Here is a 21,250-nt window from a genome sequence, read left to right as displayed (position 1 = left end):
ACCAGTAAGGTACCTTTTGGTCTTTCTGGACACGTCCTTACCCTCAAAGGACAACAGTATGAGTTCAGATACACTGTTTCTATCCATAAACCTCCCAGATCCTAATAGCAGCTCCCCGCAAGATTAGGGGGCAAAGAGTATTATCTCCTCCTTAAGCCAGACTAGGAAAGTGTGGCTGCAGAAAGATTGGCCTAGGGACACGGAGAGTTCTGGCGCTGCCTTTCGTATCTCACTTCAGTTTCTTCACTCCTTTCTGCACCTCCCTTATCAACTCCACGGACAAATCCCATTCTCCCATACTTTCCCTTCCTCAAGATGCAAACCTATCGCAGCTGTCAAACTATATTTCCCACAATACCACGCGCTGACTAGTCTCGTGTGAGGTTTCCTTAACCTGCCGGTATAATTAATGTAGAATTAAACCCTTATTTCCGGGGAAGAAATAAGTTACTGTCCACTTAGCCTGGTGGCTGCCTATTTCTTCTCCATCTGAGATCCACGGCCCTCCGTGACGAAACCCCTGTATGTGGAAATTCGTTCAGGCATCTGCTCTGGCCACCACCTACTTCTCCTGCCTCGGCCCCAGCCAGGACCCCGGGGGCCTTAGGAGTGTCATTGGCGGATGACCGCAACCCTGGCCGTTGCTGCCGTGACCATGGCCTCTGGCAGTAGTGGTCTCACGACCGCCCGCCTCCTAGCGCGTTCCTTCTTCCGTGAGTCCGCCCGGGTCTCTCCCATTTTGGCTTCCGGCGGCCCCGTGACGGGGGTTTTTGGGAATGGAGGGAGCTTTGCTGGATGTGGGGGGTGGGAGCATGACTTAGGCCTGAAGCTTAGGTTTCTTCCAATGGGGGGCTGGGAAAGAGGTGACGGTGGCCGAGCCGGGTCTAGGACTGGGATCTGGAAGCCCTGCAGACTTGGGGGCTGTCAACCCTACGGTGAAGAGTTGCGGGGTGGGAGCAACGTCTGGAATGGCCCCGTTTGGGAATGAGCAGTCAGGTGTCCAGGATCAGTTCAACCGAGAGGCTAATGAGAGTCTGTGTGGAGAGGTAAGGGAAGACCGACTCGGTAGCTGACCCTTGAATAGGAGGGTCCAAGTTTTCACATCGTCCTTTCTGTGGACTGATCCCTACGGTCAGCGGAAGGATTGTTTTGTTTTTGTTTTTTACCCAGATTCAGCGTAGCTCAGAAGACTACTAGAAGTTTAGGGTTATCTAGGACCTTAAACAGCGTATATGTAATATCTTCTCCAGTCCAGTTCCTGAAAGCTTGTTAGTCTTTGAGCTGCGCTGACTATGGAAAATTCTTGCTATGTTCAAAGTCCCTGTCGGTCTTTGTAGGTTGTAGTAGGAAGAAATTTTGGAATCAGCCAACCCTCAGGATCTGGGGTTTGGCTAATCCCTTACGGTCTGTGTAATTACCCTGGACACTTGTTTTAACCCATTTTTTTCTCTTTCAAATTCCGTGGAATGGGAAGAATAATACATTATTTTAATGACTCTGAGACACTAACTTGAGAGGGGGCACCATTATTTTATCTACCACTATCAATGGGAAATCATTAATTGAAAGTGTGACGCACTATTGGTTTTCCAATACTTCCTGATTTAAGAGATGTTAAAAAGTGAAAAAATGTGCTTATAGAAATGGAGAAGTATAGGTTGATCTGGGTTCATTGTGCAGAATAAGTGAAGCAATTTATGTAAAATACCTGCTATGTAGTAGACGCTCAACAAATGCTTGTTTTCTTCTCCCTTTTCTCCCAGTTTGTTCTTAATTCCACTGCTTGTACTGAGTATTGGGTGAGATTGCTTTCTTCCTTGTGAAGACTACATTCTAAAAGTGCATAATGCTGAGTGTGTACTCAATAGCTACACTTAAGCTGTTGAGGACAGAAGTCTGGATAGATAATTGTGGCAAGTGGGAAAGAGTTGGATTCATTTGGAAAGGTTTTCTGGAGATTCTTACTGTATGATATCTTTTTTTCATCTTCTCAGATTTTTCCTTTTGGCTGCTCCAGAACATTGGAGGCCAGAAGGAAAATATATATATATATATATTTATAATCACAATTGACTTTTTTTCTATGAAAAATAATATATATACGAAAAAGCAATAAATTTCAAAGCACATTGCAGCAGTTAGTTGTAGAACAGACTTCAGAGTTGTTATAGGTTACATTTTCACAATTTTAAGTTTTTACTTCTAGCTTCTCCAAGGTACTGGAAACTAAAATAAATGTCAATATAATGATTCAGCAATCATGCTCATTTATTAAACCCTACCTTCTATGTATAACTCCACCATCACGTTTGAGCTTTCTCCCACTCTTTAGGGATATTTGGGCTATGGCCATTCTAACTTTTTCATGCTGGAAGGTGCTGTCAGTAATATGGTATAGGGGAATGGAACTAGTTGATATTCTGGAGAGGCTGGCTTCTCTAGATTTCAGGACTTATCTGGTCCAGGGACCCATCTGGAGGCTCTAGGCTTCTGGAAGGTTGCCCTAATTTATGAAACCTTTGTAGAAACTTATATATTCCCCTAGGTGTTCTTTAGGATTGGCTGGAATGGTTTTGGTTGGGGTTTGGCAAGTTATGGTAGGTAGCAATGTCTAACTGAAGCTTGCATAAAAGTGACCTCCAGAGTAGCCTCTTGACTCTATTTGAACTCTCTCAGCCACTGATACTGTCTTTGTTACACTTCTTTTCCCCTTCTTGGTCAGGATGGCATTGTTGATCCCCTGATGTCAGGGCCAGACTCATCTCTGGGAGTCATCGCCCTCGTCACCAGGGAGACTTTCATCCCTGGATGTCATGTCCCACATAGTGGGGAGGGCAATGATTTCACTTGCAGAGTTGGGCTTAGAGAGAGTGGCACCACATCTGAGCAACAAAAGAGGGCCTCCTGAAGTAACTCTTAGGCATACCTATAGGTAAGCTAAGCTTCTCTGCTACATGCATAAGCTTTTGAAGAGCAAGCCTTAAAACCAAGGACTTGGCCTGTTGATTTGGGTGTCCTTAATGTTTGACACAGTATTAGGGATTTCTCCAGTGGTAAAGTTTAGTAATTCTGTATTTTTTCGCCCATCCCTCAAAGGACTTTGCCAATACTTTTTGATTATCTTATTGTATAATTTAGAGGACAGTTGAGGATGTTTTAGGCAGGAATTAAAAAGAGGTTAGTTACCAAGGACTCACCCTGATCAGCTATTTGAGCTGGTTTAATTTGACTAGGAAGTGGGCTAAGATATAGGAGAAGGGCAGATGTGCAGCATAGCCAGTGTGGTGGTAAAACCCAAGGAGGAGTTACCCACCTATGTCTTTCTTGGGGTCTTGCTAGTCTGAAATTCTGAAAAATTCCAGCCTTGGGTATGTCTGTTGTCTTAATAGGAAGAGTGTCCAAAAGGTTATGTTCCCAAATACCCATAGCAACACTTAACAATCTACAGAATTAGAATTAGAAATTCTTTCTTCTTTGGCCTCTAGGACCGGGAGGCCTTAAGAGATTATCTAGTTTAGCCTTCAGTTGTGCGAGTGGTCTTCAATTATACACATCATATTGTTAACCTGATATTGAGGATCTGAGAGGTCTGAGGTCTAAGCTAAAGTGTCTCCTGTATTAGAGGGGTTATATATTGTAATGTTTAATATATAAAATCCTCTAAAGCCCGCAATTATTTTTTTCCCATACCACATTTCTAAGCCCATTTCTACTCCCATTTGAAAAACAGCAGCCATATCACCTTACAAACTTTTTATTAGGTGGTCAATGATAATTACTTAAGATTGCTGACAACTGGAGATGGAATGTGTCCCCTCTTAAGTTTCAGTTGATTGCACATTATGTGCCAAAAGTTGTAAGTCTTACAGTATTAATATAAGTTAAAAATAAAAACTTGCAGATGCCTTCCAGAGCCCTGCTGGGAGTCAACCCTGGATGTTGAGAAATTCCTGAGTCAAACAATTTTATAGCTTATGGCAAAGGGTAGCAGGCCCTTGAAGTGAGGTGAGAAAATGAAATGAAAACTGAGAACAATTTCTTCCAAGAAAAAGTTAAAAAATTTAATAAGCATATTTGCAATTGAAATTGTGAAGTTTTTTTTTAAAAGTCTAAAACAATACAGTGTTGTTTAAACATAAGCCAGGAGTTCCTGTAAGTTGGGGCTTTTAGAATAAATAGGGAAGAAGAGGCAATATTTTTGAACCTTAGAATTATGGTTTTGAGGTTTTAATGCCAGCAAGTGAACCTTAAAATCCATCTGGTCTCACACCTTCGTTTGGCAAATGAGGAAATAAATTCAGAAAGATAGTCTTGTACCTAATATCAGAAGGGATACTAGAACCCAGGTATTCTAGTTTGCTAGGTGCCAAAATGCAATATTCCAGAAACAGAATGGCTTTTAAAAAGGGGAATTTAGTAAGTTGGTAGTTTACAGTTTTGAGGCTAAGAAAATGTCCCAATTAAAACAATCTATAGAAATGTCCAATCAAAGGTATCAGGGAAAGATTCCTTGGTTCAAGAAGGCCGATGCAGTTCAGGGTTTCTTTCTCAAGTAGAAGGGTACATGGTGAACACGGTCAGGTTTCCTTTCTCATCTGGAAGGGCACATGGTGAGCACGGCATCATCTGCTAGCTTCTTATCCTGGCTTCTTGTTTCACGAAGCTCCCCAGGAGGCATGTTCCTTCTTCATCTCCAAAGGTCGCTGGCTGGTGGACTCTGCTTCTCGTGGCTATGTCGTTCTGCTCTGCTCTCTCTGAATCGCTTTCATTCTCCAAAATGTTTCCTCTTTTATAGGACTCTAGAAACTTATCAAGACCCACCCAAATGGTTGGAGACATGTTGTCACCTAATCCAGTTTAACAACCACTCTTGATTAAATCACATCTCCAGGGAGATGATCTGATTATAGTTTCAAACATACAGTATTGAACAGGGATTATTCTGCCTTTATGAAATGGGATTTAGATTAAAACATGGCTTTTCTAGTGGACATACATCATTTCAAACCAGCACACCACGCCTTTTGATCATACATTGTCATTCCCACCAATAAATGGTATGATTCTTGGGGCCTTGTTTTAGAAGCTGTGATATTTTTGGCGGTCTCTGGTCTGCGAGAAGGTGACTGTGCTGCTTAAAGGTGCTTGCTGCCTTTTCCATGTGTTTGTTATGATTTTAAGGCCTCTTTTTAGAAATAGTTAAACACAAGTGTAGTTTGGAAATGGGGGCCCTCAACTGTAATGTTTCATGCTAGGATCTGTTACTGTTTCATCTAAGAACTACAAAATGGCCTTGATCTAAATGTATCAACGTAACAGTGAGAAAGTAATTTGATTTCCTCCCTCAAACTTATCCTTTCAGGGAAACATAAATGGGAATGTTAAAAAATCTCTCTAATAGCGGAGAGTAATTTCATTTCACCTAAGGGCAGGCATTTTGTTGCCTTAGACTCACTTTTTTTTTTAACATTTATAAAATTGAGATATGTCTTATAATCTACAATAAATTGGCAACTTTTTTCCTGTCCTTAATATAATGGTAATTCTTAAAATCATTGGCATTTCATATGATGTAATATGGTCCTTACAACCAGCTAATTTCATTTGTGAGTCAATCTTAAATAAATATATAATTTTGTATTTGAAAAGTAGATTGTTTAGGGTTAAATGACTGCTAAACTACTGTGCTATATTATAAGGTTTTCATAGGTGGGATAAAAATAGCCAGTATATTACGTATGTATACTACTTACAATTAATAAGTATTCATTGGTTAAATGAGCAAGTACATGTATGTGTGAATAAATGAGTAACTGAAAGAGAGTTTGAGAGGTAAATTGGGGAAGGAGCATTTCCATGAACAGTCTGGGGTTATTGGAACATGGTACTGGTTTGTCATTCAAGGCCACGGTTTGAGTCCGTTTAGCTAAGTGTTCTCTGGTCATAGATTGCACCATTAATCCTGCCAGCCATCTTCAAGTTGAGGTGGTTTGTATATGATTCATTATGTCACTGAACAGTACAAATCTATCAACCCTGTTGAAAGCACATCTCTCTCAGATTGCTTTGTCCCTTTCGTTTATAGCCTGTATTATGACTTGTACTTTTGTAGTTATTTTGTGTTTGTTTAATGTTTAATTCCCTTACAGAGCAAAATGCTTCATGTGTTTAGGGCCTGAGTCCATTTTGTTCACCCAAGTCCCTTGTACCTGGCATGTAGCCTGGCACAAGGCACATCTCCAAGCAGTTTGGTCCACTCTTTCCATATTGGTAATATCAGTGGTCATAAAATAGCTAATAGTACCGAGGCACTGTTCAAATCTTCTACTTTCTGATCTGAAAACTCCTCCTGAGAGATGGTCTACTTGTTGAGGGTCTGGGGAATGGGAAGAACTAGTGGAGCAAGTTCTGTCATCTAGTCAGGAATGGCAGCAGAGTAGGAAAGAGTGGTTGTGGGTCTTCAGCTCAGAGAGCAGGAGGAGCCAAGGGCAAGAATGGGCTGAGAGTGATAGCACTGGTTGGGGTGGGTTCTGTTATACAGCAGAGGGGAACAGTCTCTCAGGTCAGAAATCTCTGCTATGGTGTTCACTGATCCCACTGTGCCTGGATTTGACTCATAAAACTCCCTCATGGCCCCTTGTTCAACATATTCTAGTTCAAGAATGCAACTGTCTATTACCCAACAGTTCTGTGTGCACACAGAACTTGTCTCTTAGATGTTTAGGGTGAAATCTGGGCCTCTTTTCCTGAGAGTTATAGGAAACTCCAAAAATTGAAGTTGTTAGAAGCTGAGAACAGTACACAGGGCAAGTCAATTTAAGGGGTGCTCAAAAGGGTCTGAAGCAGATGCTGATACTCTATTAGTTATGGAACCTGAAGTTAGAGGATTTAGGAGATTGTGAGGCAGTGATTCAAGACAGAAAGCATGGGGTGAACTCTGGGCAAATACGTGATGAGATGCTCTTTTCTGGGACTTGCCTTCTAGTGTGTGGAAGACCTGGCTGCTTTGAAAGGGCCAGGATGGATCATAGAGGGCAGATTGGTGGTTTTACGGGAGGTTTGGAAGGTAATCAGGGATTCCCACCATTCTAAATCATCTTTGCTCTTCTCCCTCCTGATTTTGAAAATGAAGAGCTGACTGTCCTAACTACGTTCTCAGTTTTCATGAGGAAACTGATTTTGGCAGGTTGTTGGAAAAAAATTGATTCTTTTAAATATTTCTCCCTCTTGTCTGTTTTCCTATTTATTTTATTTTCCCTATACCTTTTATGTGTGGTTTCTTGATTCTTACATCAGAAGAGATCAAGTTAAGTGTTTTTGAATTGTACTTTAGACGAGTTATTCCATGACTTAATACTTAATATTAGGCAGTTATTGGTGAATGAGTTGCAGATTAGCTTTTGCTAGTACTCTTGACAAAGTTTGCTTCTTTATCCTCGTATTGTTTACAGGTGCCAGGCTTAAAAAGATGTCCTCACATCCAGTGGGGACAGCATGAGGCTGTTTAGTAAATATTAATAGGGGTGATGCTAAGATTGCAGTACCTAGATTAAATTTAAGCTATTTATTTTGAGCCCAAGTTTTCTTTCTGAGGAATGTAAATTATCAACTGCGGCTTTTCTTTCTTAATTTGGAGAAAGCTACAAGAACTGAAGATTGTGATTCGTGGTGAAGACAGGATCCTGGGGAGTAGAACAATGTCTTTTTTTTTTTTTTTTTTTGTAATTTATTCTTGTGGTCAATATGTCTCACTTAAAAAGTGACATTTAAAATTGCCATGATCGCAGAACAGTTCTTGCATTAGAGGATTTTTTTTCTTTTCTTTGGTCAGCAAGTTCAACTTACTGTACATGTAATGTGCTACATTTTCTTTATTTCTCAGTTCAACAGAATGGAATTCGGCATTGTTCCTATATATCTTCCCGGAAACATCTCTATATTGATAAAAATACGAAGGTTATTTGCCAGGGTTTCACTGGTAAGCAGGTATGTATATCTAATTTTTTTTTAAGATGTAGACTAAGAGATAATGAACTATTTTCTCTTTTTTTATATCACAAAAGTAATGCCACATGGTGCAGATATTTATATAGTATCTTAGTGAGCTTCTGTCTTAGGAGGAGGTTTGGTGCTATATAGAGCTTCTGAAATGAAAATTGAAAATCCCTAGGACTATAGTATGTTGGAAATCTTACTTCATTGAGAACAATAGAGCTGATTTTCCTCCAGTATTGGAATAGATCACTTCCTTTGATTAAGCAGTAGGTAAGGTGAGTGATTTGTGTTTAGGCCTTGTTAGAAAAAAACACACATTGTTAAACAGCATTAAACATCCAGTATGGGGAGATGCTCAGACTCACAGAGCTTATGGGAATTGAGATAGGTAGAAGAAGCACCACCTTGACTTCCCATCTTACTCTCTCTCTGGAGAAAATTGTCTTTGAAGAGACTGGCAGGAATAATTAATATTTTCCCTCCCTCTTATCTGTTGCCTGCCTACATCATGGAATTGGCATAAGTTTAAAGGTACCTATGATTTGTTCCATGCTGAAATGCAACATAGGAATCTCCTTCCTATTATTCTACTCCCTTAGAGTTCCTTCTGTTAAAATGTTGTGACTTAGCCTTCCAGATTTTTTCCTGAAAAGCATACACAAACAAGTTTATGTTTATATAATTTGTATTCTACAGTATCTTATACAGAACAATATATGTAATATATATTATACAGTAAATAATATATATCATACATCATAATATATATGAGTGTCAAATAGATTTCTAAAAGTAGAATTGGGTGTCAAAGGTTGTCTATATTTAATTTTAACAGATGTTGCTAAATTGCCCTTTGAAACACATGTACAAAGTTAAACTTCCAACATAGTAGATGCACAGTTTTTTCTTAATTGAAGGAATTCTACTAAATCAAAGTAACCATATCTTAATCCAAAATAGCCTTCATTTTTAAGAGAGATATGGCAAAATAAAAGCAGTTGATGTTTTTCTGTAATTAAAAGATTTGTCATAACCATTGTACGGAATTTTGATATGCTAGAGCATGGATCAGCAAACTTTTATAAAGGAGTGGGTCACATAGTCTCTGTTGGAACTACTAGATAGCACTGTAGCAGCAAAAGACAGTATGTAGATTTACAAAAACAGGTGGTGGGTAAATTCTGCAGCCTGTAGTTAGATAAATTCTGATGCAGAGAATGATATCTAAATATCTAAATTTCTGTAACTTTTGTTTTCAAAGCTCCCAGGAACTGCTTTAAAATGACATCATTCTTTTTTGTGTGTATGAATTAGTTATTAGGTTGTTTCATGTAAAATTTCCTCTTTTGCCTGAAATAACTGGGCACAAAAATGTGAGTTGCAGTGGACCTTTCTTCTTTTTTCTTCTTCTACTTCTCCACTGTCTTAAAAAACGATTGACCATTAATCAAAAAACAAAACAAAAGAACAACACCTCCAAAACCCTGAAGTCTTGTTCATAAGTAAAATAGGTTTATTTCTAATAGCCATACATTTTGTTAGTGTCTTTTCCACATATATGTATGCTAAAGAAAGTAGATGCTTATCCATGATTCTGGCAGCATGCTATCACACCCACCCTCTTTTAAATACAACCATATTTCCAATTCCTTTTGGTTGTAAATTGTGTTAGCATTTGATCAAATGTTTCATTAACTCAAATCCCCCATATAAGTTTACTTTGTATCATTTTGCTTTTCTTAAACTTATATATCATCCCATGACATTTTAACCTCTGAGTATTTTTTAAAAATCGATGTCCATCTTATAAGCATTATTTTGAGCTGTTTCTGCTTCCTAGATAAGGTGTAGTTGGCCTAAGTATTTAAATCCAGAGTTGGTTTTAGTGTCTTTCAGTTACCTGCAATTATGTTGTTTTTCATTTGCTTCCCCCTCCCCCTTATTTTTTTAGGTAATTGAGAGCCGAACCATCTCAGTTAGATTTCTTGATTCAGATTCTGTTATTATAGAGGTAATGATGAGGTCTGAAATTTAGAGTTTTTTTTTTCACATGGGCAGGCACTTGGAATCGAACCTGGGTTTCTGGCATGGCAGGCAAGCATTCTTGCCTGCTGAGCCACCGTGGTCCACCCAAAAATTTAGAGCTTTTCATCACAGGAAATCTACATTTTGTCTCATTAGTTCTTCTTTTAGTGTCCACGTTGTTCCATAGAAATGAGAAATATTTATAATTCAGAGTGAGTAATAGCAATACAGAGTTCTAATGGGTGCCATCCAATTCCTTGTATTAGCCTTTAAAAAAATATTTTTATTGAGATATCTTCACATATCATACAGCCCATCCAAAATATACAGTCAGTGGCTCACAATATCGTTACACAGTTTATTTGTCATCATGATCATTTTTAGAATGTTTGCATCACTCCAGAAAAAGAAATAAAAGACAAAAACCCATACATCCCATATCTCTTACCCCTCCCTCTCATTCACCACTATTATTGCAATTTACTCACATTTTTCACCCCTAATCCCCCCATTGTTTATTTTTTTGTCCTTATTTTTTTACCCATCTATCCATACCCTGCATAAAGGGAGCATCAGATGCAAGGTTTTCATGATCACATTGTAAATGCTATATAGTTATGCAATCATCTTCAAAAAAGCAAGGCTACTAGAACACAATTCAACAGTTTCAAGTACTTCCCTCTAGCCACCCCAATATACCATAAACTAAAAAGAGATATCTATGTAATAAATATGAATAACCTCTTGACTGTGTTTGAAATCTCTTAGCTGCTGAAACTTTATTTTGTCTAATTTCTCTCTCCCCCCTTTTGGTCAGGAAGGCTCTCTCAGTCCCATGATGTCAGGTGTTGGCGCATCCCTGGAAGTCATGTCTCATGTTGCCAGACAGATTTACAACCCTGGGAGTCATGTCCCACATAGTCAGGGAGAGCAGTGAGTTTACCTGCTGAGTTGGTTTAGAGAGAGAGGCCACATCTGAGCAATAAAAGAGATTCTCTAGGGGTGACTCTTAGGCATAATCATAAGTAGGTGTAGCTTCTCTTTTGCAGGAATAAGTTTTATAGAGGCAAGCCTCAAGATCGAGGGCTCAGCCTATTGAAAACTGCCCCCACTGCATGCGAGAATATCAGGAATTTCCCAGATGGGGAAGTTGAATATTTCTTCCTTCCTCCCCAGTCCTCCAAGGTGACTTTGCAAATACTTTTTTATTCTCTGCCCAAATTACTCTGGATGTATTGGGACATCACACTAGCCAGTACAAACCAACAAGATCTCACTCCCTATTCAAGATCCTGTGTTATTATTGTGTTAGAATAAACTGACCATGGAAGTTAAATTAGATAACGTGCTACCAAAAATATAGTATGCCAAATAAACATCTCTTCCTTTGGTCTCACACAATATTCATTCATATCTCTAGTCGAAGTCTGATCACTTTTTCAGTGTTTTTAGCAGTTGCTGTATGGGGCAGTGCTGGCTTTCAGAGCTTTAGACCTCTAACTCTGAGTCTCAGGTGTCACACAAATACCCAAAGTTCCAAGGAATGACCAGGTTATACACAAATAGCTCAGTATCTCAGAATTTAGAAATAACAGTTACAACTCTGGAATAGATATGGCTGCTGTAAGGTCTTACAATCTAGGAAACTTCACAGTAGACCCAAACCTGATAACCCATGCTCTCGACTTCAGTTCTTCGTGTTTATATATTATAATTAGTCCATATGAGTGAGGGATGATAATATTTGTCTTCTTGTTTCTGACATTTCATTCAACATATAGTTCTCAAGGTCCATTCACCTATGTGTTGACTTTTGTGATCTGCAGAAACTATTCCTAATCTTAACTGTGAGAATGGGAAAACTAAGGAAAAGAAGCTTATTTCAAATTGAAATGTTATTACTGTTTAGCACTCCATTTGTACTAAAGAAATTGGTCCATTTGAATTTATCCAGGAATATAGTCTAGTCCAGTGCTTCTCAGATTATGTCTGCAGTAAAAGACCAGTTTGGGTGTTTTTCTTTTTCTTTTTAAATTTCTAATATAATGCCCATTATAACTTACTCTCCCTTTCATTTTTGTTTCTTTCTAGTTAGTTTTTTCTTGTTTTAATTATTTTTCCCTTCCCTTTCTTTTCCTTTTCCTTTCTTTGTCATTTGCTTTTTGTTTTTGTTCTTATCTCATTGCAAATCATCAAGAGTCTGTAGCCCACGCTTTGAATACCACTGCTCTAAGGGAGAAAACACTGGCCTGTGGTTCTTAAGGCCTGTTGTTCTTTCTAGAAGTCTGTCACTGACTTTAGATAGGTTGGTTAATGTGCTTCCTACTTTGAAAGACAAGAAGGTTGAATCAGAGACTTCCCTCTTAAGGTCCCAATTTTTGCGCCTTTTTAAAAGAGAATGTAAGAAATTGGGTCAGCATGTGGGAGACCCAGGTTTGATTCCCGGACCATGCACCCCCCCCCCCCCCAAAAAAAAAAAAAAAAAAAACTGGGTCAACATGTTCAGGTCCTTGTGGAGTGACCTGAACCACTCATTCACTCATTTTTCCAATCACTCTTTATTAAATGCCTACTGTATGTCAGTTGTTGTTTTAAATGCCATATCACAGTGAACAAAGCAGACAAAAACATTGCCTTTATGGAACTTACATGTTAGTATTGGGGGAAACACATCAGTTAAATCAACAAATAAATTATGTGCTATGTTAGAAGGTATATATGCTATGGTAAAAATAAGCAGAAAGGAAGAATGAGTGAGTGTGTGTGTGAGATGCAGGGATGATGGTCGTTGGGGTGGGGATGAGGTAGCAACTTTTTATTAGGTGATCGGGGAAAGAGCTGAGATGTGGGAGTAAACCATGTGGACACCTAAGGTAAGAGCATTCCAGGTAAAAGCAGGTACATTCCAGATGAGGCCACAAGTCAGGAGTGTACCTGAGCGTGTAGAAATGGCAGGATCACTTGACTAAAGTGAGTGGGCCATGGGACGTGTTCTAATGTGAGGAGACAAATTGTGTATTGACTTGAGAAAATCACTGGAAGGTTTGACCTTCCTTTTGCTTTAGCAGGACCGCTGTGGCTGTTGTGTTGCGAATATATTGGAAGGAGCAAGGACAGTGATCTGTCGACGGGTGGTGGTGACTTAGACCAGGATGGTAGCAGGGGTGAGAAGTTTTTAGTTTCTGAATGTATTTTGATGGTAGAGCCATATACTTACTAATGGAGCAGATGTGAAATGTAGAGAAAGAGAAGAATCTAGCATGATTTCAGTATTTTTGGCCTGAAATTTACAAGGAGGAGGGTTTTTATGAAGTGAAATGGGGTTACATTGTGAAGGGGAATGTCAGGAACTCATTGGGGCATGTTATGTTTGTGATTCGTACTAGTCCTCCAAATAGGGATGTCAAGTACTTGACAGCATGAGTGTGGAGTTCAAGGCAAGGGTCTGGTGAGATATATGGGGGATTTGTGTGTGGGGAGAGATCAGTATAAGATTATATTTATGGCCATGCTAAAGGATGAGATCACCCAGGGCACAGTTTTAGATGGAAAAGAGAAGCTGTCTAAGGAGAGAGAGAGAAAAGAGGAAAACCAAGGGAGGTAGAGTCCCAGAAGCTGAGTGAAAACAAGTTTTTCACAGATGAGGGAATGATGCATTGTTACAAGTGCTGAGGTAGATCAAGTAAGATAAGGGCTGAGAACTAACTGTCAGGTTTGGAAGTCACTGGAGACATAGGCAAGAGACATAGGCTTCAAAGGGACAGTGAGAGAAATAGCATAATGAGTGTGTGGCTGATTCAGAGTAAAGAAGGAAGAATCGCCAGAGGGATGTCCTTTAATAGGTGAGAGGATTGGAATTATTGAACCAGTGGAGGTGGGGGACTTTGCTCAAAGCACAGATAACTTTCACATGGAAACAAGAGGGCAGGCAGAGTATATGTGAACAAATGTGGGTAGGTGGATAGATGTGTTGGCAAGAGCTTGCAAAAGTTGTCTTGATGGTTTCTTCAATGAAACAGGAAGCAAGATTGTCAGAGAGAGGAAAGGTGAGCACAGGAGGGGAAGTCGTGGGGGTTGAGAGAGGAAAGTGTGAACGGCTGTTCAGGACAGTGGTTCTCAGTGGGGGAGGGGTGCAATTTTGGCCTCCAGGGAATATTTGGCAATGTCTGGAGACATTTATGGTTTTCACAACTTGGGGATAAAGGGGTGTGGGGAGGAGTATGCTACCAGCATCTAATGGGTAGCAGCCAGGGATGCTGTTAAACATTCTACAAAGAATTGTTTTGTGCAAAATGTACTACTGAGGCTAAGAATCCTACACGAGGAGGAGCGAGAGTGAATGAATAGGTTAATACAGGATGCTGGCTGGACAACATTAAAGGCTCCCTTCAGGTTTCCTGGTCAATAATTTAAAGTGAGTCCACTTTGTGTGGCTTTGCTTTTTCTCCAGCTACTGTTTGGCTCCAATGTACAGTCTTAGAGTTAATTGAATTTAACCAAGGCTATGGTTTTGATGTAAGCTGAGAGAGAGCCCAGGTTGTGTGAATATAATTATCAACTAAAGATGGGTGTTGAGACATATGAAGTTAGAAACAACTAAAAGGAAATATTCTTGTAAGTAAGCACCATGGCATTTCAGCCAAATTTGGGAAACAGAGACTAAAGAGAGATCCTTTTCTACAGTTATTTTGACTTTGCAGAGATCTGTTTTGCTGCAAGGTTCATAATTCTGTTCAGTAAGTTGATGAGAATGTTGGATGTGTGTCATTGTTATACTCTGGGAAAGAGATAACCTATTTGTCTTTTTTTTCCTAAACGGTTGAAGATTGCCTTTGCTCCTTAGGCTTCCTGGCGTGTCTTTCTCATGGCTCTTGTGTTTTTCTCCCCCTCTCAGGGTACCTTTCACAGCCAACAGGCACTGGAATATGGCACCAAACTTGTTGGAGGAACAAGCCCGGGGAAAGGAGGCAAGACGCATCTGGGCTTACCCGTTTTTAATACTTTGAAGGAGGTAACTAACGGTACCTCAGTTTGGCAAGAGAAGTAGGAAAGTGAGCATACTTTGGGTAGAAATCTTAATTGTGTCCTTTTTGCAAGAATCCCTTGCAATTTTAAAATCCAGTAACCTAGAGGAATTTGAATGGAATTAAAAACCACTGGGTTCACTTTATTCACATAAGATCAGGACTGTTTAGTAGTATAGGATTTACCAGTCCAAAGATTCCAGACCTTTCTTGATTATTAAACTGTAACCAAATCAGCCCACACCCCACCCTATTATCCCCTACTCCATTCCCCCTTCCATTTTTCCAGTGTGTACAGAGCAAAGGGTGACATGCTGATACTTTTCTGTTTGCACTGAACTTCTCCACTGCAGGGACTTGAGTATCTGCATCTACTTTCCGTTATCCTTTCATACATCAGGATTACAAAGCTTCAGAGAAATAAATGCAATTCTCTTCCCAGAAACACTGAGGATTTCTGATTTGGCCAGTGTCTTCTTTTTGGGGTATGTGTGCCTCTCTACTTGAGAATTCTATAGAGCTCCAACCTAGTTCCTCAGATAGTTTTCTGCACATTTTAAGATATTTTCTTCACAGCCTGTTATATAGTTTTGTTTATAGGCATGCATCAGCTCTTAAGGAAAGAAGTTCTTTGGCCTTGCTTCTGTTTGGTTTATTATTCTTTTCTTACCTTTTCTTCTTTGAGGATGTTAGTAGATTACATGTCAGCCACCACTCCCTACGTCTCTCTCTCATTGACACTAGTATTTCAGTCTACTCAATTTATTTTAACCTTTGTTCCCCCTATTATTTATTTCTTATCCATATTTTTAACTCATCTGTTCATACCATAGATGAAAGGAGCATCATACAGACACAGAGTTTTCACAGTCACATAGGCACATTGCAAAAGCTCTATCATTATATAATCATCTTCAAGAAACATGGTTACTGGAACACAGCTCTACAGATTCAGGTATTTCCCTCTGGCCACTCTAATACACCATAAACTAAAAAGGGGATATCTATATAATGCTTAAGAATAACCTCCATGATAACCTCTCAACTCTTTTTTGAAATCTCTCAGCCTCTGACACTTTATTTTGTCTCATTTTTCTCTTCCCCTTTTTGGTCAAGAAGGTTTTCTTAATCCCTTGATGCTCAGTCTCAGCTCATCGTAGAATTTCTGTCCCATGTTTTCAGGGAGGTTTATACCTCTGGGAGTCATGTCCCACGTAGAGGGGGGAGGGCAGTGAGTTTGCTTGCCATGTCAGCTGAGAGAGAGAGAGAGGCCACATCTGAGCAACAAAAGAGGGTCTCTGGGGGTGGCTCTTAGGCCTCATTTTAAGTAGACTTAGCCTATCCTTTGTAGGGATAGGTTTCATAGGGGCAAATCCCAAGATTGAGGGCTTGGCCTATTGATTTGTTTGTTCCAACTGCTTGCAGGAATGTCAGGAATTCTCCAAATGGGGAACTTGAATTTTTCCCCCTTTCTGCCCATTCCCCCAAGGGGATTTTGCAAATACTTCTTTATTCACTGTTTACATCATTCTGGGATTTATTGGGCCATCACACTAACCTGGACAAACCAACAAAATCTCATGCCCTATTCAAGGTTCCATGTACTTACGGTGTTCAATTAAACTGTCCATGTAAAATTAGGAAATGCGCTAGTCAAAATATAAATTTTGCACTAAATAAACATTTCTTGCTTTAGTCTCACAAGAAGCTGAAGTTTTAAAATATGAATGACTCTATTTTCAGTACCCTGCAATATTGACATTCTTTTGTTTTTCCTCATGCAAAAACATTTTTTAATTTGTACATTTAGTCACTATCATTGTATACTCTAGGCATTCCTAAATTATACCTTGGTTTATATCTTGATTGTTACATTTTTGACATCCATAGGGATGCAGCATGCTCTGACTAAAAAGAATGGAGACTTTGGAATCAGATATACTTAAATTTCAATCTTACTTCTACCACTTTCCTAACTCTGAGCTTGTGTAAATAAGTTATTTAGTATCTCTTGGCCTCAGCATCTTAGATTTGTAAAACAGGAAAATAAGCCTGCAGGATTGTGGTGGAGGCTTAAATGAGACCTGAATAGAGCCTCTCACGGGGACTCTCTCAGAGCAGGTGCTGCTGCTCTTGGAGAGTCAGAGGTCACCTCCAGTCATCACAGAGCTTACGCTGCAGTAGGAGAGACACGGCATGTAGAGCTGTGAATAGGTGGATACAGCCATGTTGATATATATGGAGAGTATGTAAAGACCAAATGTGGGCCCATTTCGGAAGAGAAAAGTAGTGATTAAATTGAAGAGCTCCACGTGCCTTGTTTTAGGAGGGGCAATGTGTGAGTAAAACTGTTACTGATCAAAAGCAGTGAGCTCTCTGCCTCATGTGCTCAAATGACCAATTCCTGAGACACCAGGGTTTCAAAGAGAGAAAGAATTTATTGCTAGGCATGAAGCAGGAGATCAGATGGCCTATTAGCCCAAAAATTTGTCTCCTCAAGTCTGAGTTCAAGGTTTTTATGGATTCAGACAAGGGGAGATGAAGTTGTTACATTTCAATAGTAAGTTTAGGTGGGAAGGAAGAGAGATGGGATTATTATTTCAATAGCAAGTATAGGCAGAAACAATTCACAAATGTAAAGGAGTGAAACTGCTAGAGCCAAGTTAATGGTTAATTCTGAGCTTATTCAAGTTCTTCCATTAACCCTTCTAATTACAAGTTGCTAAAATAAAATGACAAAACAAAATGATAATTGGAATCCTGGCTTTCTACAATCACAAAGGCACACAACACAGGCTTTTATGATCATTATTAGAGATCAGGACAGCTGGATTACAGTTCACAGATTTCAGATATTTCCCTCTGTCTACTCTGATATACCAGACAGTAAAAAGGAATGCCTATCTAATGATTCAGTAATCATGATCCTCATTTAAATCCTAACTTCTCAGTTATAGAATTTAGTGCTCATTTGACCCACATTCCTATTCTCTGTCCATTTATGCATGTGTTTTTAATTCGATTTGTTTATTTCTAACAAACATGCATTTGTAGTAAAACTTACCAGCTGGGAAAAAAGCTTTCATTTCTGCTGTCTCTTGATAAGGTTTATTAAGCATGATATATTTTTAAACAGATGTTTGAGAAATGACTTCTGAAGGCTTGAAGCTCACTAACCCTTATTCTTCTGGAGAGATGGCGGGTCTTTGGCATTTTATAGGTGGCACGGTGTCTTGAACACCATTCCTGGAATAGGGCAACAGAAATGGCCACGACCACAGGAAAGGGGTCACAAATGCAGATCAGGTAGTGTTTCAGGTTTACTGGTGCTGGCACCTGAGGGAATGAGACACCACAGAACCTTTCGGTCTACAGTGAGACTCGAATGAGGCAGGAAAAGGCCATGCTTGCTTCAGCCTAGTGCCCTGGAACATGGGAAGAATATGACATCTGGTGTATCCTGGTGGTATCCTTTCCTGACCCCAGGACTTAGTTAAAATAATGGTGTTTTGACTTAACGAATAATAAAGAGCTCCATGGTTAATGTTTTAGGCCAAAGAACAGACAGGAGCCACAGCCTCTGTCATCTATGTCCCTCCTCCTTTTGCTGCTGCGGCCATTAATGAAGCTCTTGAGGCAGAAATGCTCCTGGTCGTGTGCATTACCGAAGGGATCCCACAGCAGGACATGGTGCGGGTCAAGCACAGGCTGCTGCGCCAAGGAAAGACAAGGCTGATTGGGCCAAACTGCCCTGGAGTTATCAACGTGAGTGTAAACAAAAAAAATAAGCCCAGATTCAGCCTTTCGCAAGGCTAATGCCTCAGTCCAGAGGCAATTGTGTGAATCACCCATGATGTCTATTTAAAAAAAATTTTTTTTTCTGAAACTGTGATTTATTTTCCTTCAGCCAGGAGAATGCAAAATTGGCATCATGCCTGGCCATATTCATAAGAAAGGAAGAGTTGGTAAGTATATTTACCATTTTCTTATAGATTAAAACAAAAATTCTTTCTCTACACTTTCACAATTCACTGAGAGTTTGTGACTGTGAAACATATTCATTTAATGAATTTAACTTCAGTAGAAGTTACATAATGAATTTATTTTATATCTTGAGTTTGAGAGCGATTATAATTCTTTAGATTTGAAGTTTTTTTTAGGGGTTTTAAAGATTCTTTTCCTGCTCAATATTCTGTGAGATTCTTCCATGTGTAAGTGTATATCAGTTCCGTTTTGTTGCTCAGTAGTGTCTATTATATAATTACAATTTGGTGTATCCATTCTCCTATCAATGAATATTTGAGTTGTTTCCAGATTTGGGCCCTTGCAAATAAGGTTAAGGTGCACATTTGTAAACTGTACATGTTTATTTGTGTACATGCTTATTTCTCTTGGGAAAGATTTCTAAGAATAGAATTTAATTTTTTTTTTCTACTGGATAGGAAGTAGTTTCTCGTTGTGGTTTTGGGTGTGTTTCCCTGAGGACTAATGATGTTGAAGAGGTGACCATTTACATATCTTCTTTTGAGAACTCGCTGTTCAAGTTTTTTACCTATTATGATTGTAGAGGTACAATAAATATTTTGGATTTAAATGCTTTGTCAGGTATATGTACTATGAGTATTTTTATGTTTAGTCTTTCTGTGTCCTGTCCAAGATTTACTTGTCCTCTTGGAAATCAGGAACTTTCTCAAAATGTTTTGATGAAATTATACTGCTACTTGTTTAGTCCCTCAAGGAGTTAGTCAAATTATTATTTCAAAATTAGCCACTTTATGCCTGTTTTTAGAGTCTTCACACCTAACTCTGACTAACGTATACTATTTCTCCACAATAATGGATGGCCATAGTATGTTCTCTTATCTAGAAACTATGGCTAATAATATAAGTAAGCATCATCAACCTCGTGTTGAGTATTTGTTGTGCAGTTTACACGTGTGGGTTAAAGGTCATGATTTTTCTTTACTACTGAGTTCTCTTAGCACTGTCAGCCCTGCTGCCGGTATAATATCTATTGGGTTCTTTTAGAGGCATTCCCTAGGCCATCTGAGTGCTACTGGGGGTGGCCAGATCCACACATTCACTGATGATCTTTTACATATTTGAGTGCTCTTTATATACTCTTTGGTCTACTTTGAATGGCTGTACTGTAGTTTTTGGTTTTTTTTAAACTTTTTTTATTGTATAGTATAACATATATACAAAGCAAAGAAATAAAAAAGCAGTAGTTTTCAAAGCACTCTTCAACAAGTAGTTATAGGACAGTGTTTGTCCTTGGACCATATGATCCCCTCAGATTTTTTTCCTTCTAGCTGCTCCAGAACATAGGAAGCTAGAAGGCTTAAATATTTTTTTATCATCATAATTGACTTTTTTTCTTCTTTTTTTGTGAAAAATAACATATATACAAAACAATAAATTTCAAAGCACAGCACTGCAGTTAGTTGCAGAACATACTTCAGAGTTTGACATGGGCTACAATTCACGATTTTAGGTTTTCACTTACAGCTCCTCTAAGATCCTGGAGACCAAAAGAATTACTAATTTAATGATTCAGCATGCATATTCATTTGTTAGACGTGTCTTCACTGTATAACACTACCATCGTCTTTGATCTTTCCATCCCTCTCTTTAGGGGTGTTTGGGCTATGGCCATTCTAATTTTTTCATATTGGAAGTGTCTGTCACTAATATGGAATAGGGAGATGAAACTATATGATGTTCTGGAGAGGCTGGGCCCTCTAGATTTCAGGACTTATCTGGACCAGGGACCCATCTGTAGGTTGTAGGTTTCTGGAAAGTTACTCTAGTGCATGGGACCCTTGTGGAATCTTATATATTGCCACAGCTGTTCTTTAGGATTGGCTGAAATGGTCCTGGTTGGGGTTTGGCAGGTTATGATAGGTAGCAAGGTCTAACTGAAGCTTGTATAAGAGCAACCTCCAGAGTAGCCTCTTGACTTTATTTGAACTCTTTCTGCCACTGATACTTTATTAGTTACACTTCTTTTCCCCCTTTTGGTCAGGAAAGAATTATTGATCCCTCTACTGTAGTTTTGAGGTGAGCACAGAGGGAGTGCCCTGTGTTGAGCTAACTTTCTGATCACTGCTCTGCTTTCTAAGGTATCCATAAACCCCAAAACCAAAAAATTAACAGAAGTTCAGGGAAGTCCTTGTTTCTCTGGTCAGAACATATTGATGAGGTGG

General features: G+C 39.2%; 1 protein-coding gene across 2 annotated transcripts in view; it reads left to right on the top strand.

Moving 5' to 3' along the window:
- The first annotated feature begins 584 nt into the window (after positions 1-584).
- Positions 585-21,250, top strand: part of SUCLG1 (succinate-CoA ligase GDP/ADP-forming subunit alpha) — a 44,857-nt gene continuing 24,191 nt past the window's right edge. The window contains exons 1-5 of one of the 2 annotated variants that reach the window (XM_077134750.1): positions 585-713; positions 7,883-7,986; positions 14,915-15,031; positions 18,597-18,809; positions 18,952-19,009. In XM_077134750.1, the coding sequence (XP_076990865.1) occupies positions 623-713; positions 7,883-7,986; positions 14,915-15,031; positions 18,597-18,809; positions 18,952-19,009 (583 nt within the window). In that variant the 5' untranslated portion in view covers positions 585-622. The remainder of the gene's footprint in view (positions 714-7,882; positions 7,987-14,914; positions 15,032-18,596; positions 18,810-18,951; positions 19,010-21,250) is intronic. The other variant, XM_077134751.1, reaches the window with a different exon arrangement.

This window comes from Tamandua tetradactyla, chromosome 17, assembly GCF_023851605.1.
Source record: "Tamandua tetradactyla isolate mTamTet1 chromosome 17, mTamTet1.pri, whole genome shotgun sequence".
NCBI classification, from domain to species: Eukaryota; Metazoa; Chordata; class Mammalia; order Pilosa; family Myrmecophagidae; genus Tamandua; species Tamandua tetradactyla.
The sequence above is the reverse complement of the archived record's forward strand: the minus strand, read 5'-3'. Positions and strand labels throughout refer to the sequence as shown.